At 50.8% G+C, this 24,860-nt stretch overlaps 1 protein-coding gene across 1 annotated transcript; it reads right to left on the minus strand.

Moving 5' to 3' along the window:
* Positions 1-252: 252 nt before the first annotated feature.
* Positions 253-15,193, minus strand: LOC132085945 (serine/threonine-protein kinase pim-2-like). The gene is made up of 8 exons (XM_059491409.1): positions 15,093-15,193; positions 10,756-10,877; positions 9,854-9,981; positions 2,147-2,734; positions 1,973-2,023; positions 1,409-1,775; positions 590-766; positions 253-341 (listed from the first exon to the last, which is right to left on the minus strand). The coding sequence occupies exons 1-8, from the start codon at positions 15,191-15,193 to the stop codon at positions 253-255; spliced, it is 1,623 nt and encodes a 540-aa protein (XP_059347392.1).
* Between the last annotated feature and the right edge of the window lie 9,667 nt (positions 15,194-24,860).

A 24,860-nucleotide genomic window follows, 5' to 3' on the forward strand; every position in this document is an offset into this window, starting at 1 on the left:
AGCTGTCAGGGAACCAGGACAAGCAAAACCAGCTGGGATGGCGGCCACCAGTGCTGGGCAGAGCAGCTCAGCTCCAGCACAAGGGCTGCGTGTTCCCATCCCATGACCCCGGTGCAGTGACACTGGCAGCACAAAAAGCTCTGGGTTCCTTTGCTTCTGACTGCCAAGGCACATGTGGAGTAGGAACTTACCAGGGCTCTGGATCAAAGTGTGCCTGTGGCTCTCTCCCTTCTTCTATGGCAGAGGAATATCCTACATCCAAGGATCACAGAACAGGTCTTCCAGTGTGGGTCTGTCCAAGGAGTTCATGGATAAACACCACCTGATCAGGTCTTTGCACTCTGGGGAGAAAAAGCAGAAACTGAAGGTCAGCCAGAGAAGGCTCCTGTCTGCTTTGCCCCACTATTCCCATGCCCAGGCCATGCTGGATGTGCTCAGAGCTGGGCCTAAACTTTGCCATCAATTCCCTTTTTTGGAGGAGAGCAGGACATGTGCCACCTCCTCAGCAGCTGCCAGAGCGGGATGCCCACGACCCCGCTGCTGGCTCCCAGCACTGGCATTCCCCCCGTGCCCAGACAAGAGGATCCACCTTGAGAGAGCCGTTGTGGCAGCGGGAGCTGGCCCCAGCTGAGGTTCTGGCCCCTCCTGAAAGGGTGCTCCCCGCAGACCATCTGGTGCAGCAGGATGCCCAGGGACCAGACCGTTGCTGCCTCGCCATGGTACCAGCCAAAGTCGTTCCATTCCGGGGGGCTGTACGACAGTGTTCCTATGGAATACAGATGGAGTTCATCAGGGGGATGCTGCTGCTCCCAGAGCCTGGCCCCAGCATCCCTGCGCCTGCGGGGGCTGCATCAGGGGCACACAGGGTGACCACTGCCCTCTCGCCAGCACCTGGGACTTGTGCACAAAGTTAGGGTTGGAAAAGAAGCCTCTGGTGCTGGAAGAGGGCAGCCCTGGCTAGGCCCGACCATGACATGCAAAGGAAAAACCCACTCCATGCTGGGGAAAAAACCTGCCCTTATCCTCCCTGCCTGCATTGCCCCAAAAATATTATGAAGCCAAGGCAAACAGGGCGAGTGGAGCAGTCCAAGCCCTTCCTCTCATCTGCACACCAAAGTGGCTGGGGCACAGGTTCCACCCTCCCTCTCTGCTACCCCCACCCACGGGGGGTTTGGTCGGGCTGGCTGCCCCAGCCCAGTCCCAGTCCTGGGCAGAGTGGCTGGCAAAGGCTGCCAGCAGGGCTGGAAGATGGCTGCCCACCCAGCCCCGCTCTAAAGCAACTCAGCTGAAGATTCAGTGCCCTGAGTGGCAGCAAAAGGGAGAATCCCCGCTGCCACAGCCAGCTTGGGCTGGGAGATGTTGGGCCATGAGATGTCAGCAGCGGGAGCACAGCCCTGTGTAGGCTCACCTGCAAAGTGAGTGTAGACTGTGTCCTGCAGGTAGGTGCCACAGCCAAAGTCAATCAGTTTGGCCTGCCCGGTGTCCAGGTCAACCAGGATGTTCTCTGGCTTGATGTCCCTGTGCAGGACCCCGCAGCTGGTGCAGTGCCGCACGGCCTCCAGCACCTGGCGGAACAGCTCCCGCGCCTCCTCCTTGGGCAGGAACCGCCGTGCCCGAATGAAACGCTGCAGGTCCTGACACTGCTCTGGCCGCTCCAGCACCATCACGATGCAGTTGGGGAGCTCGAGCCACTCCAGCAGCTGGACCACACCGGGGAAGCCAGTGGACACCTTGGCCAGCAGCACGACCTCCAGGGGTGCGCTGGTGCCGTCGGGCTGCGGAAGGAGCACGACGCCGTCAGTGGGGCCGATGCCGTGCCAGGCCTGGGGAAGCCCTCAGCCAGCCCGGGATGCTCTGCGCCCTGCGCTGCCCCCATGCCCGCTCTCCCTCGGGGCGTCCTGGCGGCTCCCACCGTGCCGGGCCCCGGCTCATCCCCGGCCGGCAGCCCCGGCTGCTGGCCCCGCTCACTCACCAGCTCGCCCCAGTGCCGGACGCGGTTCCGTGGCACCCTTTTGATGGCCACCTGCAAGCCAAGGGCAGCAGCGGGGTGAGCTCGCCGCCCGCACTGCGAGCCCCATCCTCCGCCCTCCGCCCTCCTCCTCCTCCATCCCCTCCTCCTGCGGCCGCCGCCGTCCCCGCCGCTCACCGGGGCGCCGTCCGAGAGCCGCGTGGCCGCGAAGACTCTGCCGAAGCCGCCGCGCCCCAGCAGCGATCCCAGCCGGTACCGCTCCTGCAGGGCCTCCTGCGCCGTCCGTGCGGGCGGGACGCGGCTGTCAGCGCTCGGCCCGGGGCCAGCAACGGCCCCCGAGCGCCCCTCACCCGCCCCGGGCCGGCCATGCCCAGGCGTTCGCTCCCGAGAACGCGGCACGGGAGGCTCGGGGCCGGCGGCCGCGGTGCCGAGCGGCGGAGCTCGGGCCGGGGAAGCCGCAGCGGAGGCGGCGGGAGCGGCCGCGCCGCCTGTGTGCTCCGCGGGCCCCGGGAGGAGCCGGGTCCGGCGCAGGCGCCGGGGCTGTGGCCGGGGGCGGGGCCGAGGTCGGGTCCGGGGCCGGGCTCGGGCCAGGCGGAGCCGAAGGGCGGCGATGCCGCCCCAGCCCCAGGCACCGATGCCCGCCCAGCAGCGCCACCGCCAGTACACCCAGAGCCGGGCGGAGGCGAGACCGCGGCGGGACGGCCGGGGCCGGGCACGGGGCAGCCCCGCCCGGGGCCGGGGGCGGGCCGGGGGCATGGCCCGGCCCTGCAGGGGGGAGGGAGGAGGGGAGAGGAGAGGGACGCCGGACAAGGGACCCCGAGAGAAGAGTGCCCGACAGCGGGAAAGGGAGAGAGAGAGAAAGAAGAAGAGAAAGAAAAAGAGAAATAGAAAGAGTGTTTAAAACTATCTGTTTGCTGCTGCTGCTGTCGCCGCTGCTGCTGCCGCCGCTGCCGCCGCTGCAACTGAGGCACCGGGGCCGTTCGTCCCCGTGTCCGTTCCCCGCTCGCCCCACGAGCCCCACGTTCGAGCCCCGCGCGCCCCGGGACAGCCCCTCCGTCTGCCCAAACACGGGAACTTTGCAGCCTTGAGCCCGGATGCAGAGCCCTGACTCCTGCACTCTGGCACAGCGATCCCCCCCGCTCGCTGCTGGGCGTTGTCCTTGCTGAGGGTCAAACACTGTCGGGCCACCTTCCCTTGGGGTAGGATTCCTACCTGAGCCCAGCACTGCACTTACATCTCCAGTGTTGCTTTGCAGTAAAAACAGGGGAAGGAAAACTGTGTGTGGCTCATGGTATTTTAGTGTCTAAAAATCACTACGTCATCGATCTTAGAGATGAGATGCATCTGGAATTACTGGGATGCAACATGAAAAAGGGGAGCATAGAAATAGATAATAGAAATAAACATCTTAGATAGTTTCTTTCATTTTCATTTTACTTCTGGAAAGCTGTTTCAGTTTTCCAGGAATCTTCTCCTGTCTGCTCTCCCCAAGAACCTCTCATGGAGAACGAGGTCAAGTTTCTGTTGCAAGATTTTCCATCAGGGAATTATGCCACATGTGAAGTTTTCATTGTGACTGTTCTGGTTTAGGGCAAATTTTGGGAGGAAATCTCCAAAAGGGGTCCATCTAGAAAGCAAGTTCAAGCGTCCCCTCCCTGACTAGTTCAGGAAAAGACTTCCCTTGAGAAAAGTGAAAAACCCCAGTTTGTTTAACAAGTAAAGTATTCACAAGCATGAAAAATGAATAATATTAAATAAAACCTCTGACAGTGCTGAAGAGATGGCACATTCAGAAAGTCCTTTTTGTGGGTTGTAGTTGGCTCCCTCGGTCTCTTCTAAGTCCCTCTGGTGCTGGAATGCAGTGTCCCAGACCTCGGTGGGCCACAGGTGTGAGCTGCTGCCGGTGTTTTTCTGGGTTTTCAGTCCAGAGCAGGTTTAAACAGTTCCAAGAAAAAGGAAAGCCACAGTCCAAGGAACTTCCCTGCCTCAGCTAGCTAAAAAACAATTGCTAGACATGGGCTATGAAGGCATCAGGAAGTTTGCAAGTCTGGGCACTGGCGGTCTCAGCTAACACCAGAGCTGGATGGTGCTGGAGCCAGAACCTGCAGATTTCCAAATTTTGGCTTTCTGTGCCAGCAAATCGCTGGACTTGGGCTGTGCCAGCACTAGGAAGTTTTCAGATCTGGGCACTGGCGCTGCCAGCAAACACCAGATCTAGGTGATGTCGTTGCCAGTGATAGAAATCTGCTGGATTTGTGCTCTGCTGGCACTGAGAAATTTCCAAATCTGGGTTCTGGTTACAAGAAACACAAGATGTGGGTGGTGCCAGAGCCAGTAAGAGGAAGCTGCCGCAGGTTTTGGATTTCTGTGCCAGCAAATTGCTGCACTTGGGCTGTGCCAGAATAGGGAAATTTCCAGATCTGGGCACTGGCAGTGGCAGCAAACAGCCCATTTCAGGCTCCAGGCTCCAGGAAGGACTGGATCTGGACCCCTTCCTCTTTGTCTTCCTTCTTTCCTTCCTTATTTCTTGGGATCCTGCTGCCAGCAAACTCCAGATTGGCGGTGCTGGCAAGGGGAAATTGACAGGTTTTAGCTTACTTTGCCAGCAAATTCTGGACATGGGTGGTGCCAGAAGAGGGAAATTGCCAGATGTGGGCACTGGCAGTGCCAGCGCACACCAGATCTGGGTGGGGAATGTGCCAGCACCAGGAAATTGCCAAATGCTAACTTTCAGTGCCAGCATATTGCTGGAATTATGCTGTGCAGGAACCTGAAAAATTCTGGATCTGGGCACTTGTGGTGTCAGCAAACACAAGACTGGGTTGCTGTGGGTACCAGCTATTTGCAAGGTTTTGGCTTTCTTTGCCAGAAAATTACTAGACTTGGGCTGTGCTGGCACTGGGAAATTCCCGCATCTGGGCACTGGTGGTGCCAGCAAACACCGGATCTTGGCATTGCCAATGACAGTAGCAGGGAATTGCCAGGTTGTGGCTTGCTTGACCAGAAAATTGCTGGACTTCGCTCTGCCAGAAAAGGGAAATATTCAGATCTGAGCACTGGCACTGGCAGTGGCAGCAAACACCAGGTCTGGGCACCTGTATTGGCATCAGGAAATTGCCGGATTTTGGCTTTCTGTGCCAGCAAATTGCTGGACTTGGGCTGTGCCAGCACTGGGAAATTTCAAGATCGGGGCACTTGTGCAGCAAACACCAGACCTGGATGGTGCTGGTGGCAGCACCGGGAAGCTGCTGGGATCTGGCTTTCTTTGCCAGAAAATTGCTGCGTTTACGTTTTGCTGGCACTGAGAAATTTCCAGATGCTAATTTTCTGCGCCAGCAAACTGCTGGAATTAGGCTGTGCAGGCATCTGAAACATTCCTGATCTGGGTACTGGTGGTGTCAGCAAACACGAGATCGGGTTGCTGTAGGTACCAGGTCTTTGCTTGGTTTTGGATTTCTTTGCCAGCAAATTGCTGGACTTGGGCTGTACCAGAATAGGGAAATATCAAGATCTGGGAACTGGCAGTGCCAGCAAACACCACATTTCAGGAAGGATTGGATCTGGACCCTTTCCCTCCCTGCCTCCCTCCTTTAGCAAGGTGCCAGAGGGGCTGGACAGCAGCCAGGCAGAAAGGGACCTGCAGGGACTGATGGACAGCAGGCTGGACAGGAGCCAGCAGTGTGCCCAGGTGGCCAAGGAGGCCAATGGCTCCCGGCCTGGATCAGGAATGGTGTGGCCAGCAGGAGCAGGGCAGGGATTCTTTCCCTGTGCTGGGCACTGCTTGGGCAGCACCTTGAGTGCTGTGTCCAGTTCTGGGCCCCCAATTTAGGACATGGAGGGGCTGGAGGGTGTCCAGAGAAGGGTAGCAAGGCTGGGGAGGGGTCTGGAGCACAAGTCCTGTGAGGAGCAGCTGAGGGAGCTGGGGTTGTTTATCCTGGAGAAGAGGAGGCTCAGGGGAGAAAAGGCGGTTTCAGGGCACAGGGTAGACTTGATGATCTCCAAGATCTTTTCCAACATTGCTAATTCTGAGATTCTCTGGAACTACCCTTGGAGCAGTTGCAGGAGGAGCCCTGGGCCTCCTGTTCAGGAGCTCCAGCAGCCCAGGTCCCTGAGCTTCTCCTGCCAGCCCCAAAGCCCATCCTGTCAGTCCTGCAGAGCCTCTGCAGCTCCTCCTCACTGCCCAGAACAGGGAGCCCCAGAGCCAGACACAGCAGCCCAGATGTGTCCCCCTGGCCTGGGGTGCCGCTGGCAAGGGAGCAGCACCAGGCACTGCAGGAGCCTGCAGACAATTGATCTGAAGGCCAAAGCTCCTTAGCTCCTTCTGAAAGAGCAGGAACAGTTCCTCATTCCAGTGTGGTGGAATGCCGGGCACCGCAGCTCCGGGTGAGGACTGGACACAAGTTTGCTCCCACTGAGTGCTGTGATGGGTTCTGCAGGAGCTCTGGGCTCCTGTGCTTGCCAGGCACAATGAGGAGAGAAGGAGCCAAGTGCACTGATGTGGGAAATGGATTTGTAGAAAGTTTTTAGAGCCTAATAGAAGGCCCACAAAGTATGAATCTGTATATAAATCTTGAGACAAGAAATGCTAACTTTAAAATTTCCATGGAATAGGACAGATATTGTTGAGAGAGAAATGCAGCTGGAAAAAAGTTTCAAAAGATGGCCTTGCAAATAAGATTTTGGAAAAACAGAGCTATGAAAGATGCATTGTAGTGGGGCCCATGAGGGGTAGTTTTAAATAATTGGCTTTAAGGCATCTACAACATGGCATGGCAAAAGGCTGATAGACCAAGAAACGCTTATAATGTATTATAATTAGGAAGTAATTGGCTTCTGATTGTGATGGCGCGTATTATAACATCTGTATTGTCTCACCCTTCTCATGAGACTGAAAATGGAGTAGAAGTTTTTAAAACACCTCTCAGTTGCCCCATCTCTAGGTCAAGAAAAGAGTATTATCCAATACACTGACACACCTTTGCCTCGAGCATAGCCCAGCATGGACCAAACACACTGAAAGGTTTCCCCTCTGGCCCATGTCTTGAAACATCAGGTCTGCTGTTTGACAACTCATGTTGGTTTGGTGTCAAGGAGTTTCTCTCAGAAATACTGGGTTTGTCTTCCTCTGTGCCTTCCCCTCAGCAGCCTTGGGGATGCTCCTGTGTGAAGCCATCTGTCTTACACAGTTTGAGACAACTTCAAACAGGATATTGTGCAATAAGTCGTCTCCTCTAAAGTGTGCCAACAATCCCTTTCCAGCAATAGGAAATTATTACTAATGGATGAAAGTGGCAAACCCCCAACAGTTTATTATCAAACAGAATCCCCCCATGACACGCGTTCCAAGAAGGCGCCGGGGTCTCTCTCTGAAGAACAGGAGCTGTCACGGAGCAGTTCCAGCAGCTGATGGAAGCTCGGGGACTCATCCGGCGTCGGCTTTCTCCCACGGCAGAGCTCCATGGGGCGGGCAGGGCAGTGAAGCAGCTGGGCTGGAGCCCCTCGCTGCCTTGTCTCCCCGGCGTGGCTCAGCTCACAGACTCTCGGGCTGGGAGCGGGGCCGCTCCGCTCCTGCCGGCACCGTGTCCCTGGGCTTGGACAAACAGTTTCCTGCCAGGAGAGCCCTGCACACTGCTCCACAGATCTTTCATAAAGGCCCAAACCAACTCCAAACACTCTGTCTGCAGCAGCTTTTCACAAAGGGCTGCAGCAATCCGGGACAGCTGCAAGTGAGTGTCGGAAGGCTCTTGTCTTGTTCCTGACAGCAGAATTCTTGATGATCTGAGGCTGTTTTATTCAGATGTAACATGAGAGCTGAGGTTTTTTGTTAAAATATTTCATGATGAGTAACAAGCCGTGGGAGCATGAGGTACAGGACTGACATGCGAAAGCATGAGCATATCCTCCAAAGTGGCCAGTTTAATTGTCCATTTTATTACTCTTGTATTTACTCCACACTAATAAGGAAAACCAAGCTCTCCTTGGAGGCAAAACAGGCATGGGATACACTACAGTCCCTCGCAGGCTCAGCTGGGCTGGCAGTGACACAGCAGGCAGTCTGCTTCATTGTGAACCACTACAGAGCTGCATCCCAATCTGGTTTAAGTAGCATGGTATTATTAAGAGTCCCTTTTCTGCATGAGACATAAAAAAGAGATCCCAAATGATCTTCATGCAAGCATGCAGTAAAGAACTGCTCCTGCTATCCTAATGAAGCGTTTGCTCTGGCAATTAAACGCAATTACACTCTTCACATTCATCTTTTGATGCAGACACTTCAGGTTTTTCCCCCACACCCCTGCAAGGCTGGCAGTCGCTGTTTCCCATTTCCTGTTCTTCCCTAGAGATGGTGCAGTGGCTGCTTTGAAACAAAAAGCCCTGAGATCTGGACAGCTTGAAGGAGCATGAAATGCTAATTAAGTGCTCATATTGGTAACACCCAGGCCTGCACTGCCCAGTCCTCTGCAGCAGCAGCAGCAGCAGGACCATGCATCATTCCTGTTGGTGGATGTTCATGTTTCTGATGTGCAAGAGCAATGACTTTGAGGAGGGACAAAAATGCCCCTATTCAAACAACGGGTGTGCAAGGAGATGTGAAGTTTCACAGCCTTTTCCAGGATATTTTAGAAAGATCTAAGAGAATATTGTGGCATGGAGTAGGTCCCTAATTTTGTCTCCAGAGGAATCCCCAAAGGGCACATTCACTCTGCTGCTGATGGCAACCCCAGAAGCTCATGGACCAATTTTCCCTGCAATGTGCCACCCTGCCTGGGCTTCACTAGGCCGGGACTAGACCCAGAGCTAAGCAAACACAGGCAGCCAGGTGACATTGTGTGACATCAGAAGCTGGCAACCATGAGGACTTTGCTGTCAAAAGCTTTAAGTTTGCACCGGGCCCAGAAGTGTTTTTCCCTAAGGCAAATCACATTGAAATGTGAAGTTTAAAAGCTTCAAATTACTATGAAAGGAAACTGCAGAATAATTTCTGGAAGGGCAGCATTGTCAATGATCATGCAGCCCACCAAGAGCTGGAGCTGAATCCAGAATTGCTTCTTCCAGCTGTGTAGGAATTCATTCCACTGGCAAGCACTGGTCCCTGGGAACAAATGATCCCCTAGCTCTGGGCTGAATGGCACCCAGGCTGCAGTGCAGATTGGAGGAACCCTTGTCACTTGTTATTGGCCTCCCAGGGCACTCATCCTTCTGCAAACAAGGTGCAAACAACACAGCTGCACTGCTGTCCCGGATAAATATACATACAGGTGACTTTGCCAAAGCAGTGCATCTTTTCCCAGTGAAATACATGACCTCTTCTTACCTATGGAATTGTGATTGAAGACACCTGTGAGCCAGATCTGTGGGAGATTGCAAAGGAGCAAAGCTTTGGGATTTGGGCACACTTCTCTTGGTTTCTTTGCTCAGGCCTTTGGTGAGCACAGAACACACCTAGGTAGGAAACCTTTGACTAGACAGGATCTTTTGGATCCATTGTCCCCCAAACATGTCAATGTGTGGCCCTGTTACAATGACAAGTTTAAAACGGCAGCACAAATGACACAATGAAAACATGGCCAAAGAGGAAGAGGAGAGGCCCAATGAGGAAAGGATGTGGTGAGACACTGGCACATTGAGTGAGCTGCACTCCCATAATCTCTAGGCTAGCAGGTCCTGGTCTCACATTCTCCTCTTGGTTTATTTAAATGTTACTTATTTTTTACTTTTTTTTCATCATCAAAATAAAATATATACAATTAAAAGTGTGTCATCAAATTTTAAAGATACAATCAAAACACAGTAATTCAATCTACATCTAAAGATCAGAACATATGTACAGCTGTAACTATGAAGCCTAATGCATCAATCCTATTCTTCAAACACTCTCCATACAGGCGGCAGCTTCTTCCTGAGCTTGTAGGAAAGAGAGCTCTTCTGGATGGGAGGCGAGGACTTTGTGGGTGAGAGAATATCAGAAGTGTCCAGAAAAAACTTTTCGGTAAGACTGTAACCAGTCAGATCTGCAAAATGGAGACACAAAGTTTAACAGAGAGGCAAAGTTTAGCAGAGGCCACCATGCAAACCTAAAGCATCTGAAGCTCTGTATTTCATGGGACACATTTCCTGGAGATGTGTAAACAGCTGCACAGGGAAACATGCTCCTGCTGGCAGACACTGAGGCAGGCCAGGGCAAAACCCTGAGCCACTTGCCCAGAGCTGGCACAGGCACAGCCTGGCCTCTGGGCTGCCCTGGGACAGCAGGGAGCCCAGAGCCCTGTGCTCTCCAGGAATGGCTCAGCTGCACATGCACCCTCCTGCTCCTCTGCCTGCCCCACAGCTCAGCAGCCCCACAGCTCCAGGGGCACTGGCAGCAGCACAGCTCATTGCAGGGGCACGTGCAGGGCACAGCTGTTCCCTGGCAATGTGCACAGCCTCTCTGGGCTGCCACAAGACCCTTCCTGCCAGCAGAGATTGGCCCAGCTCCCCCCTCACCTCTGTGTGAGGCTGAGCCATGTTTGCCTTCACCTTGTCCTCCATCTGGAATTGCTCCAGGCCCCGCATGCCATCACTAGGAAATGTGATGGAGAGAGCAGGGGCAGATGCATACCCTTCCTTAGGATTTCGTCATTTTTGGCACAGCTCAAAAGGCAAATCCAGAGGTGTCCAACTCAGCGCTTCCTCAGCTTTCTGGAGAACATCTCGCCTTCACCAGCCCAGCATTTTGGAGAGGTTTTCCCGCACATGTGGAGGCTTGCTGGCAGCACATTCCTTCAGCTGGGTGCCCATCACCTTGCAGAGGGCAGAGGCCAGCTTGGTGGCCATGGTGCGGACGCTGGCGCTCCGCACAGGCAGCGCCTTGTTCTCCAGGCAGGACCAGAGCACGGGCAGGGCGTCGCGCTGGGCGACTTCAGGGCTCCTGGCATGAACCCCCTGCACAAGCACTGCCGGGACAGAGACACAGCTCCTTACCCACCAGCCTCACTGCATCCCAGAGCAAAAAGGAAGAGCCCCATACTTGGGTCACAGAAAGGCACTGAGTCAGGCAGTTCCTCACAGAGCAGCTGGGGAGGAGAAAGTGGAAACTCCCCTTGAAGACCTGCCTCTTCAACAGTCCATTTTTCAGGCATATTTCCCCAGTGCAGCATTCTCAGAGCTGACATAAATCTGTGTGGCAAAGGAATTTAGAGCAGCCCTTGCCTATGTAGTTAATTGCTGTGGCCATCTTGCCCCATGCAAAACATGTGGAACAAGGCATCATTGACAGCTGGGTTTAAACCTGTTTCATATAAAGAAATGAACTTGGTGAATCATCAGTTCCCCTTTGAACATAGAAGACAAAGAAGAAAAGTGGAAAATAGGCAGCTAATGCCTCTAATGTAGAGCCTCCCAGGTGGCTGCTCTGCAGAAGCTCTGATGGGTCAGTGTCCCTTCATGCCAACAGCAAAGCTGTTCATTTGGGAAGTCAGACGGGGCCCAAGCAAACTCCAAACCCCCTTTGCCTCTGAACTGTAGCAGAGCTGTAGCCCAGGACTTGCTCTTCAGACAAGCAGCACAGAGCCAAGGGCTCCTGGCACTGTTGGGAAATGCTGATCCCATTCCAGCCTGTTGGGGATGGTGCATAAGGACTGCATCTGCACAGCCTCTGGTGCGTGTCAGCTGGAGTGTTCCACAGACAAGAGCAGCTGTCAAGGCACTCAGCGCTCTCTTGTGCAGGAGAGACAGAGACGAAGCTGAGGAGAGTCCCTGCCAGGGCTCAGCCTTACCCAAATGAGCAATGGATTCTTCCAGTGCTTTCACAGCTGCCCCACGAACCCTGGGATCCTTTGAGTTCAGGTTCTTTGTTATTCCCTCCACCAAACCAATGATCATCGAGTTCAAGGCATCTTTCAGGGCTCCTGTGATTTCAGCCAGCACGTCCAGCACCCTCTGCTTCACTTTCTTGTGGCTGTCAGATATTCTCAGGACAAAATAATCAAAAATCTGTGAAGAGAACAAGCAATGTGAAAGCTGGATTCAAATGTCCCTGTTTGAAGAGTGGATGTAGCAGTCAGCAATGTCAAAGATGAAAGTGATCATTTCTGTCAGGTCAGCACTCGCTTGCACAATTTCACTGTTTTCATGTGGGCCACTCACTGGAATGGTGGCACAACCTCATGCTGGTTGAAAGATTTTCTTCTGATTTTAAGAGGTTTGGCTGGGGACAGAATAGTTCCTATGGTATTTCTCTCCATCTATAAATCATTAAATCAATTCCATTTATTAATGCTAAAGACTACCTTTGCTTTGAATGGAAGCAGATGTTTACAATGCCTGGTTTTCTATACAGTTGCCTCAAGTACTGAGGGCAATTATGATTTTGCCAAAACTATGGCTGGAGGAGATCTAAGTTTTATTTTGTTTGTCTCAGAACCTGTGTCTGGAGAAGTGCAGGGCTCGGATCAACTCTTCTAGGATCCAGACCATTTCTCTAAGTAATAGGTAGACTTCTGAAATGTAATGTGCTGTACAGCTCTCATTAGAGCAGGTTCAGTCCCTTGACAGCCTCATTATCAGGCACCTTTTCCTGGAAAAGGGGAAAAAGCAGCTACTGGGAGGAGAAGGCAGACATGAGTCCGTAGCTGTTTTCCTCCTTTTCCAAAGAGAAAAACAGACCCCCAAGAAGGGTGAGCACTGTCTTTACCAAGAGGAATAGGAACAAGGATGGAAATGAGTAGCCAGAGCTGTGACAAGATGGAGTGTATAGAAGTATTCTTAAAAAAAAACAACTGAATTTACACCAACCCAGCCTGATACTTCTCTTCCCTATGCAAATCCATTTTTGGTCTACAGAACAATTGCCAAGCTTTCAGGGGCTGGATTCCCTTCACTTCACCCAGCTGGGAGTAGGAGAGAGCAGCAGTTACACCAGCAGAAAATTCTGCCATCATCTGATGAACAGCATCAATAGGCACCTGCCAGACAAATACAGCTGGACTGAAATAACTTGTCCTGAAGCCTGGACCTGAATTACATTTGTCTGGGTGAGAGGGACCAGAGTGTCCCAAACAGCCAGGACAGAGTGCCAAGACACACTGAATTAACTTTGCTGCTACAGGCTGAGGAAAGGAGCTGAAGGAAAGGAGCAGTGAAGATACCCTACATACTTGGGCAATGTTAGTGGAGATGAGCTGGGGGCTGGTTTTGCACAGGTCTAGGAGGAGTTCCACTCCTTCCATCCATGCCTGAAACCCCTTGGCTTCCAGGAGATGGTGAAGCTTCTGGAGCAGCTCCGTTTCTTCCACAGCTGGAGGTGACGTGACCTGGGCTTTTGCACGGGGTAGGAGGTGTCCATCAGAGGGAAATTTCACCCTGGAAAATAAAACCAAATGAGGACCTGGTGGTGATAATTATCATAGCATGGCATCCCCATAGTGGAAATAATTAGCATGGGCTCCATGATTCCAGAAGGCTGATCAATCACTCTATTATACTATACTATACTATACTATACTATACTATACTATACTATACTATACTATACTATACTGAAACTCATTGCCCTCACAGACAGTCTGATACAGACAGACCAGATTGGGCAATTGAATCCAAAACACCATCACCAGTGGCCAATTAAGAAATTACCCTTTGGTAAACAAATCTCCATAACACATTCCACGTGTTCACAACAACAGGTGCAGCAAGTGAGGATAAGAATTCTTTCTCCTTCTTTTCTCTGATCTTCTCACAGCCTTCCCCAGAAAAATGCCTAGGAAAGTTGTGCCTGCTGCTGTCTATGGAGACAGTTGCAGCCACAGACAATACCTTCAGTTAATTGTGAGCAAAACATCTTGAGCAGCTTTCCTAATTATGTGATTTCAAGCTGCAAAGTCATGGGGCTCTGAAGAATAACATGGACCTCATGACAATCATTACAGGAGACAATCTGCAAGTGACATTCTCACCACTGCTCACTCAGGAAAGCCAAGGATGAGATGCATCTGATCTGTCTTCAGATGGCTGCCAGGGCACACAGGTCACCTTGCTTTGTGGAGAAAGAGCGACACTACTGCCAAGTTTAAATGCCTCCTCATATGGGACGTGTGTGTCTTAGAATAAGGAAACTCATCACTCTGGAGAAGTGTCTCTGCAACCAGGTATGACAATCTGGAAAAGTAGCTCAGATGCATCTGAACAGATAAACAGGGCCATATTTGAAAGATTCAGAAAATCAGTAACAGAGATCAAAACAGAAGCCAGACATCCCAGAACTATGCTCACATTTCATTTGCTTCCCTGGAGACCAGATGCACAGCTTGACAACCCCACCGGGAACAATTTTCCTGATCAACCTGTCTCTTCCATGAGCACAGGAAGATGCCAGCTGTGCTACTGAGGCATGTGGTCACTTTCCTGCCACTGCTGAGCAGGACAGAGCTAAATAAATCCCCTCTGCTATCAGAGGAGAACAGGTACAAGCAGCTCTGCAGCTGCCATGAAGAGACAGCAAGGAGCAAATTCCTGTCTTAAATGCTGATTGCAGCACAGGGGGTAATAAACCAAACATGCTGTCCATCAAGCAGATTACATGAAGGACAGGAATATCAAGGCAAAAAGTCCACATTGAGACACCTGTTGACTGAAGTTGTTTAGGAATTGCCTTGCTCCTTACTACTCAAACTTGGCACTGTTTGAGGGTAAGGAAACCATGATTCCTCCAGGCCAAACCACACGGATGAGAACTGCATCTTTGTGGAACGGCATCTTGCTTCCAGACTGAGATTTCTCATCAAAACACCCATCTGAAAAAGACTCCACTCAGGTGAAAAAAAAGCCCTGTTTGAATTTACTTGTCCCAAGTCATGCAGCAGAAATTTGGCTCTCTCCCAGCCTCCACAACACTGCCCTTGCCACTGTACTGGATCGTCTGAGCTGCCACCAGTGGGTGTCTGTTTGTCTCTCCATTTTTGTGGAAACCCCTCCAGAGAAGTTGTGTTCAGCACAATGCACAAGTAGACATTTTTTATCCTAGAGCATTTGTAGGGAAAGGAAACAATCTGTGGCATTGGTCATCTCTGCCAGACAGTTTTTCCTGAGGAAGAGGCATGTAAAGCTTGTCATGTGCTGTGTCACATCTGGCAAAAGTGCTCAGTACCGTTTGCCAGCAGACAATGTGGCCTGGGGCTCCTCTGAGCCATCGTTCCTCTCCTTCACCGGCTCCTTGACAGATGGGCCTTCAGCCTTCTGGTTTTCCATCCCCGACAAAGACACAGAGAAACCCCATCAATCTTTAGAATATAAAACAGGAAATTCCCTGTTGAAAACACAAGTTAAAACCAGGATCACTGCTACCAAGGCTTAGGGAAACATTTCCTAACTTACAGATGGAAACAGACCAGAGATTCAGTGATGCCAACTCTTTGTTTTCAATAGTCCAAGGCAGGTTACGGGTGCTACCAGACTCAGCAGCAGTCTAAAATCCCAAATTCCTTAGTCTTGAGCATAAATGGGAATAATGCAAACTGACAGACAACGAGGGTTTGTGAAGGAATCAACAGAAAAAATTGGACTCTTTGGGGGTTGGCCCATTGTGTTGGAAGTCGATTTGGTTCAACATTAACTCTCCCTGTGCCTGCACAAAGGCAGGCTCCCTTCTATAATATCAATAGAAAAAATAAAATTGCCTCCCTCAAACAAACAAAGGATTTTTCACTGGATGCTGCTGAATTCACCAAGCTTCTTCCAGCCCCACATGGCTGGGCACCAGGGCAGTATTCCCAAAAGACAGACAGTCATTGTAGTAACTAGGATTGACTTGGTTATCTTTTGTAAATTTGGGAATTTTCTTGGCACTACTACTTCCAGTGTCCTTTGCAAAGACTCTATTATCTTCAGAAGCACAATTCTCACTTAATTGCTTTACAGGGGGCAGGGTAGAGAGAGCATGGTGGGGGTTACTCTTAAATGTAAACCCATTTTCTCCTCTTTCCCTTTCCTCTTTGTGACTGATATTGAAAATATTCAAAACCCCACTTTTCCCTCGTAATATCAGTTCCTTTGTGGTCTGCAGATGAACAGGCTGAGGATTAACAGCTCATTCCCAGGAGCAAAATGATTCAGCAGAAGAGGAATGAGCTAAAGACAGATTGGGTATGTTTGATCTCATATTAGCAGTGGCAATACTTGCACAAAGGAGACATTTCTCCGGCCAAGCACTTACTTTCTTCTTAATTCTTGTCAGAATATCTTCCAGGTCACGGGGGGAAAGAGATTGTTCCAAAAGTGTTGTAAATTGTTGATGATTGAGCAACATCTTCACCATCTCCTGTCCATAATGCCTAAGGAAGGAAGGAAGGAAGGAAGGAAGTGAAAGAAAAGTGAACAAACACAGGAAGAGTGTTAACAGAAGAGGCTGATACCTTAAACTCATCAGGTGCAATCTCTGCACGAGAAGGCATTGCCTACTCAGCAAAGAGAGAGATTTACCTCACTTGACACTGCACAGTGCTGTCAGCTGAACACAAGAGGCAAGAGGAGAATGTGGGGCAACAGAAAAATACCATTTCACTCTGAAACTGGGGGTGTGCTTCTGTGGCATCAAAGCATCCCAGAGACCAAGCAAAAGACATCTGCTTTGTGGTCAGAGCCTATTAGCAGTGTCTTGCTGCCATTGCACAATAATTTGCCTTTCTTTACCTGGCAGGGAAGCCAGGAAAAAACACCTCATGCATCCTATTGATTATTCTATACTATGTATATGCAGAGGAGCAGCTAGTTGCTCTGGTGTTCTTGGCAGCTATTAATGGGAATTTAATCTTCAAAGGAAGGGGATTTTGGTGGTTTGGGTTGATTTTGCCACTAGGAAACCACAGTTTTCTTCAAGAAGAAATGTGGAGCTCACTAAGCCACAGATAACAGCATTCTAGAAATCTGCAGAACAGGTTTAGAAAGACTGAATATGTTGGCTTAAGACCCCTGAAATATTTCTAGCAAAGTCTGAAGTTAATGGGAAATGGATGTTTGGGATCCTTCAGTGATGAACACTAGCAAACACTTTGGCTTTGTGTTGTGCACCTAAGGCCACACAAAAGTGTTGGACTGGGTGATCTGAGCTCTTTTGATCTCAGTAAAGAATCCTTCAAGCCACAGGAAAAAGGTGGCAATGCTCCTTTTTGCTGGCCAACCTCAGGTTTCCCAGCACAGCCATTTGCCCAGGCAGCCCAGAGCAGTGGTCACAGTGCCAAGGCTGACAGAGCTCAAGAAGCGTTTGGACAATGCTCTCAAGCACATGGAGTGACTCTTGGGGTCACTGCACATGGCCAGTAGATGGACTCGATGACCCTGATGGGCCCTTCCAACTCAGCATATTCCATGATTCTGTGACCCTTACTCACACCATAAGGTAACTTCATATTCCCTTTAGTTTCCACTCTTGTGTGGTTCCACCTTTACAGCCAGACACAAAGCGGTTTTCCTGTTTTGGGAGGTGAAATGAAGATCATTACTTGTGTCCTTGTGGCAGTCCTGAGCAAGCTTCCCTGCCACGTGTGGCAGCCTCTCAGCCCTGGGGGTGCCTGCGAGCTGGGTGACTCCAATTCTCTCCACCAGGGACAGGAGGAGTTGGGCCGCACACTCGCGCACCGGGGCGGGGCGGCTGCTGGGGAGGAGAGAGCAAACCCTGCGCACAGGGACAAGGAGCAGCGGCAGCGCCGGCCTTGGCCAGAGCTGCTCCCTGCCCTTGCTGGGGGAAGGAGCCTGGGCTCTCCCTGCGCCTTCAGACACCTGCACAAGGCTCTGTCCTCAGCTAAACACAAAGGTAGCACTGCACACTAGGCCTGCCTGCACGGAAGAGGGAGGAATTCAGTCTCGCTGCACTGTCTGATACTCAGTTTCTTTCACAGTATTTACTCGGAGAAAGATTAAAGAAATAGATGACATATGAATAATTTAGAAATTAAGGACAATTGATGCTGACCCATCAGAGGGCACCCAGTACACAGAGCTACAGCAGGACTGAGGCTCTTTCCACCCATTTATCCCCACATCTGCAGACCTTTGGAAAACAACAAATGCAGGGAAAACACGTGGTGGGCTGTGAAGTTGCAGAATATCCAGCAATGCAACCTGTTTCTTCTGTGAGGCTTGGCAATGGATCCATCTGAATGTTTTACCCTATTGCAAAGCTGAGGAAAGGGTGGCAGGCAGTTTAGCCAGGCTGCCCTGTTCTAGAGAGTGTCTCTTGGGAACTATCAGGCCCAGCACCAACATTTAAGACAGCATTTGCTCCAACTGTCCCATGGCAGTCAGGCTGTGAAGGTGCCTGTAAAGTGATTCATCATCTCAAGACTAACATGAAACATCAGTTTGCATAGAAAGCAGAGCTCTAAGCCAGGACAGTCATACAAGAGTCCTTTGGCAGGAGCTGCACCTGCTGTGCAGGCTGTGCCACACCCAGCAGATTGTCCCCGATGTGCTCCACGCCCCAGCAAGGACCCTCCTCATTTCCCAAGTTAATGGCATCATGAGGAGACATGGTTTTCCCAGGGCCTCTGTGGTTAGCACTGTGAAATAGCAAACACTGCTCACAGCTGCAATTGCAATTGTCCCTCTGCCCACAAAAGCACAAGGCTCTATCCTTGGCCTTTGCAGGCACTTTCACTTCCCCATCAGTCACCACATCTAGGAAAATCTGACAGACTGGGAGAACTCCAGGAAGCAGCAGGAAGCTGAGTCAGAGGAGACAAGAGGGGAGAAGTGAGGTTGGTTGGAGAATCAAGTCACTGAGTTCCCAGAAGATGCAGGATACAGGACCCTTCCCTCCCACCATTCCCATTCTCTGTCTCATCCCTTCTCCCTCCCACACACACGAAGGTGAAGAATATCACTAAAAGAAGAAGAACCTACTTGACTCCCATGTCCATGAGAGCAGTCATTGCTCGTGCAGGAGTCACATTCTCCACCAGGATCCCCAGGCTCTGACTGGCTGCTTTCTGAACAAATTCTGGGGAGCTGGACACCATCTGGAGAAGCACCTGAGCAACCTCATCCACCTCAGAGTCCATGTCCTTCTTCAAGGTCACAGAGAGCTCTCCCAGAGTGACAATGGCAGAGCAGGACACCTTGGAACAGAGGTTGGTCACCTGGGGAAGCCATGAGGGGAAACATAAGAATCACCTTGAAAAGAAAACCAGTTGTCTTCAGGAGAAGTCCCAGGAAATGACAACACATCCCACTGTGTCCAGGGGAACATACAAGTACAGGAAGAGCTGGAGAGCACAAGCACAGAAAGGCACTTACTCTGGCACCACTTTCTGGCCTCAGACCTGCTTACTGCAGGCCTAAAATAAAAATTTCATTCAGTGTTCTACTTAACCCTTCTAAAATGTCCACAGCTTTCATTTTAGGCCCTTTTAATAGAAAATTAAAGCAAGAGCTGCTATCAAATCATGAAGGCAAAAATCATAAAGGTAAAAGAGTCAGGTGCTCCTGTACAAAAAAAGCAACACCAGCAGTTGAAGCACTCAGCCAGGAAACAGAAAACAAAGGCTCAGGTCTACACAATAATTTGCAGTGTTGAATCACAGCTTGGGCAGAGATTGGGACTCTGGCAAATAACATCATTAGTGTCTCAGTTTCTTCATTTGCACATTGCATTATAAAGGCATCACACTCAAAGATGAGTGTCAGATACCTGACCTGCCAGTAAATACAGCTGCATGTGCCCACAGATCCTACAGATAGATGACAGACATTAGAAATGTCAGGTCTAAAACCAGAAATGAAGGCAGACCCTGAGCACACATGGAGATGAACAAGCACATACCTACTCTACACACTGTGTATGAAGTATGGGGGACAGTTCAGAACAATGTTCTCACCTCGCTGGTAACTGCCAAGCAAACCTCACGGAGGCTTCAAAGCAGGACCTCTGAATGGGACCCAGCCACGTGTTGGATGGTGAAGAGTCCCTTCTCCTTCAGCTCCCGGAAAGGCTGAAGATTGATTTTTCTCTCCACCAAGGCAGCACCCTCTGAAATGACCAGGCTGGCAGCCTAGTGAACAATGGGAGGTGCTTTTCAAGGAGTGCTTAATGAAATCGTGGAACACGTTGCCCCAGGATGCTGTGGCTGTCAAAAGCATTCACAAACCCAAGAGGCAAAGAGAGGGGTTTCAGAGTGGCCATTTAAGAGGACAGCCTTTCTGAAATCTCTGGCACATGAGGCCCCTCTGTCACTGCTTCCTAGAAGCTGTGAGACGGGGCCATGCTGCTGTTTGTTGTCACCTCCCTGCACCTGTCCCTGAGACGCAGTGCCACTGGCTGTTATTGGGGCATTTTCCTTCTTTGCCAGCCCCAGCAGGCACTCAGCAGGGAGAGTCTGCACTGCCACTCTGGAGCTGAGTTTCCACTCTATAATCTCGGCCTCTCTGTCACCCCCTCCACTCCCCCTCACACATTCCCCAAAAAAGCAGCAGGATGTCTGCTGGCACCACCTCAGCCTGCAGGAAGGCCAAGTGGGTCCTGGCCTCTCCTGACCCACAGCACAGCTTTCTTTCATCCCAGCATGGAAATATAAAAACTGTATTATCACATCACACAGAGGGCCAGGAGCTTTTTATTTTGGTTGCAAGTGTCCACAGGGCATTGGGGAAGAGGAGAAGAAGAGTGTTTTGCAGCAAGCAACCCGGCTACTTAGGCAGGATGGTAGGAAAAGTGTCTGGAAGCTGCTTTTTAGTACTTTGGTTGTTCTGCTGAAGCTTCTGACAGAGCTGATGGGCAGATCCCAGAGCTGTGGAGAGTTCCTGGGAAATTTGTCCTTGGATATGCCTATGAATGCTCTCCCAGCCATGAACTGCCATCTGTGTCCTGTCCATATGTTACTGCCTTGACTGTTGAGTGTCTGAGGTGCCTCTTGAGGCTGCCATGGACCTCCTTCACCAAGGAATGGATTGTGATACAACATCCCTTTCTGCTCATGTTTGGGCATTGACAGAGCCTGGGCCACTCTGCCTTGAGCTTGGGCTCTGGCCAAGCAAGACTGCAAATGAGAGCAGCTCATGGTCCTCGGCTCTTCCCTGCTGCTGGGACAGACAGACATGGCCATGGGGACAGAATGGATCTGCCCCATCTGCCAGGGCACTAAGAAGGATGTGAATTCTTCTCTGCCCTGTCACCACCAGTTCTGCCTGGGCTGCATCCTGCAGTGGGCAAAGAGAAATCCAGCATGCCCACTCTGCAGAAGAATGATAGAAGCTGTCAGGTTTTCTGAGTAGGATGAACAGGACTACATACAATTTGCCATCAGCTCCCCCAAACAATTGCTGGAGCCCAGCAGGGAGAGAGCCTGGCCACCTTGCTGAAAGCAGCCCCCCAGACCCTGTGATGGCTGCTCCATCTTCCCCACAGGGAGCACTGTCCCCAGCTGAGCAGGGGCTGCAGGACCAGAGCCTGTGCATGGCCTCCTGCCCAAGGAGTGGGCCGAATTTTTCAAATAACAATGTCATCTACTGGACCAAAGGTGGCCCTGGCTGCAGCAGAAGCTGGAGGGAATATGCCAGCACCAGAGATGGCTGGTTAAGGAATCCATAGAGCAGCATCCTGCACGCCCTCTGTGCCTATGGTCAAGTTGCCAAAATCTTGGTGCCAGTACTGCAGCTTCTCCTCTGTAGCAGTCTGAATTGCTGCTAGCATAGTCCATTGTAAAGAAGCAAAAAGGACCTTTGCATGATCTCCACAGATGTTTTATTCAGCCATGCAGGGAGATGTTCAGGTCCCAGCACCCACACACAGAGGGTCTCACGTTGTCTCCACAGGGGCCTGGGGGCTGACCCTGATCTCGGGGCAGTACAAAGATAAGGGGGCCAATCAGGGAATAGGGAAGGTGTGGCTCAGGAGCACAGGAACAGACACAGGAACAGGGGAAGGAGCCAATGGGGTCTAACAGCTTTTTGAGGGAAGCTTCTTGTGTCTCCATGGGCCAGGGAATGCCCCCCAGGGTCTCCATGATTCCCCATGTTTTATATTATAAGGAAAGCTTCTCCGAAGGATCAACTGAATCAATACAAAATGACAAAAAAAATATCAAAAGCACTCATAAGACAATTGTTCAAAATGTAAACAATTCTGAGTTCCCAATGGGCCAACAGATTTCTTGGACTTTCTTAGATGTGGCAGGAGGGATGCAGGGTTTTCTCAGCACAGTTTATCAGGAAGCTGAGTCACACACACTGAACCTCTGGTCCATGGCCCCCTCACTGCCATCGTGCAGCAAGGAGGCCCAGAGGCTGCTGTGCTCTGGTCCTGTCAGGGATGAACACAGCGGCTCTGTGGCCAGTGCCAGCTCCAGCAGCTCACAAGAGGAGGCTCCTTCCAGAAGCTCTGCTGGCTCAGTGTGGCAGACCAGCAGAGCCCACTGGAAGCCCCCCTCCATTGCAGCCACCCCCAGCTGCGCCCATCATCGCTGCAGAGCAGGAGCTGCCCCAGAGGAGCCGCGGCAGGAGCTCATGGCAGTGGCAGGTCCCTGTGCCCAGGGCAGAGCCACAGAACCTCTGCTCCTGCCTGGGACAGGGGCTGCTCACCCTGGTGTCCCACCGAGAGCAGGGATCCTGGGCCCCAAACTCTGCCCAGCCCTGCAAAAGGCCACCCCGCCAGCAGTGCCAGCAAGGTTCCTGCAGCCATTCAGCCAAATCAGAGGAAACAAATGTCTCTTCAGCTGACACAGTCTCTGCACACAGCTTTCTCCCCCTTCTCCTGGTACCCTTCTCTGACTCCAGCAAGAGCTGCAGGAAATGCTGTGTGAGCCATGATGATGGAAGAGCTACTGATAAAAACACTGCGGCGATGCTTTCAGAGGAGTCATGAATGGAAGACTGACCAACCTTCCAGCCAATGGTATGCCAAAAGTTTCCATTCTTGAAATAATTGACTGCAATAAATTAGTAAAAAGAAAGATACGGAACAAATCTCCCACAGCTACTGGCTTTCCTCAGGCTCCATGGTCTATGTATTGCTAGACTTACTTCATCTAGGCAGAATATTAACTGCCCTGCCACAAGGTCTCATCTGTGGTGGGCAGTCACTAAAATTAGCTCAGCAGAGGCATCTTCAGCTTTCCAAGTGTATCAGAAATACATATTCTCTGCTTCATGACTGTGTGGCAACAGCTGCTGGTGTGGGTTTGTCAGCGTTGCTTCATGGATTACTCCTGAGAAGGAATTGTGTGCACAGGCACAGTGTGATGGCTTCGATCTCCTCTAATTACTCCAATTGGATGATGGCCAGAACTTTCAGGCAAAAAGCATCATGACAGAATAATTTACAATATTCTCCAAACTACTCTTGTGGTTTTGATTTTCTTACTGATTAGGTTCAGTGTCTGGCCTCAAGAAATCAGTCCAGAAAGAACAGGCAAACCTCAGCTTGCAAGTTAGGGTGGAAGTCTTTAATCTGCCATTTTTGCAGCCAGTACAAACAACTTTTCAACATATTTGTGAAAAAATTTCTTTGTTCTTGCTATACCTATCCAGAACCTGACTCTCTCCTAGTTTTATTTTGATTTGAAATCCAAGCATGATTTATTTCTGGACAGGGAAGTAAGAACCAGCTGCAAATACAGACTACAAGTGTGAATCTGTACTGCAGGAACTGAGCTATAGCTTGGAATTAAAGGCAAGAAGGGATGCTATGGTAAATGTGAACATCTAGTGCTGACATAGGAGCCTTCTGCAATGCTCCACCAACCCATGGTTCACATTGCTACAAACTCTCTTTCTGGTGTTACAAAGAGTGTTGAAGAGCTGGCTGTAAGTAAAAAAATAGCCAGAATGTTAATTTTTGTTAATATGGTGTTAATTAGATATGACTATCTAATAATTCAGAGCTCATAGAAGTGAGTATTCAGATTTCCACTTAGTATGTGCTGGCAGTTTTAATTTGAAATCAACAGATTTATCCAAATCAAGTTATCCATAGGAATTAATTTGCTCTATGATCTAACTAAAAATGCCTCATTGTCTGATAAGTTTATTAGAAATTTGCAAAGTCAACAGTCCACAGATTTTCATTTCTTGTTTAGTGGCTATTCTGCAGGAAAGCTTTCACAGACTAATCAGTTTGCATGTAATTAAAATGCCAGTACATTTCATCTAGCCATTTTGGTATTAGAACAAAACCATATGACTGCACAGCCTTTTAAAAAATAGTTTCGAATAAATTTTCAAATCAACAGTCTGAGTAGGACTCAGAATAAAAACTCTACCAAACTTAGACTCCAGTGGAAGATTCCCTTGTCACCCTGTGAATCAACTCTACATTCACAAGATTAAAAGTCCCCATTATGGTGGTTTTGGTATGGTTAGGAATTGGGGAAGGGTCTTCTTCCTTCTCAGCTCCATGCTGCAGTGCCTTTGGGATGTGGCCTGCTGGCCGTTGTTTGTGCAGCCCTGGTGTTTCTCCGTGAGGCAGAAAGTGCAATTGCATTTCCAGCCCAAGCCCATGAGGAGTGGGGCGTGCAGAGCTGTGCAGACCCAGGCCAGCAGCTGTGCCCCAGAGGGTTTTGGCTCCTGCCCAGTGCAGCTGGTGCATCTCTGCCGTGAGTGCCTCCCCTTGCCAGGTGCCCATGGACAGCAGGTGCAGGGTTCTGCACGGGGCATGGAACAGGGTGGGGATGTCTGCTGGCAACAGAGTGCAGCGGAGAGCAACCAGCCCAGGATGGTCCTGCAGTGTGTGACAGAGAACTCCTGACACAGCTGGGGACTGAGCCAGTGAGGGAAGGCACTGCTGGGCCTGCTGTTTGTGAGGAGAGAAGGGCTGCTGGGTGACAGGAGGGTTGGAGGCGGCCTTGGGCTCAGGGATCACAAAATGCTTGTGTTTGATTCCCAGAGAAGGAATGAGAGATGTTGGGGAAGTGTTGGCCTGCAACAAATT

This window comes from Ammospiza nelsoni, chromosome 34 (genome assembly GCF_027579445.1).
Source record: "Ammospiza nelsoni isolate bAmmNel1 chromosome 34, bAmmNel1.pri, whole genome shotgun sequence".
Taxonomy (NCBI): Eukaryota; Metazoa; Chordata; class Aves; order Passeriformes; family Passerellidae; genus Ammospiza; species Ammospiza nelsoni.

Coding starts and splice junctions, on each gene's coding strand:
- LOC132085945 (XM_059491409.1), bottom strand. CDS start 15,193: ATGGAAAACCAGAAGGCTGAAGGCCCATCTGTCAAGGAGCCGGTGAAG. Junction 10,878..15,092: donor ACATTGTCTGCTGGCAAACG/GTACTGAGCACT, acceptor GGTTCATGCCAG/GAGCCCTGAAGTCGCCCAGC. Junction 9,982..10,755: donor CAAGCTGGCCTCTGCCCTCT/GCAAGGTGATGG, acceptor TCCATTTTGCAG/ATCTGACTGGTTACAGTCTT.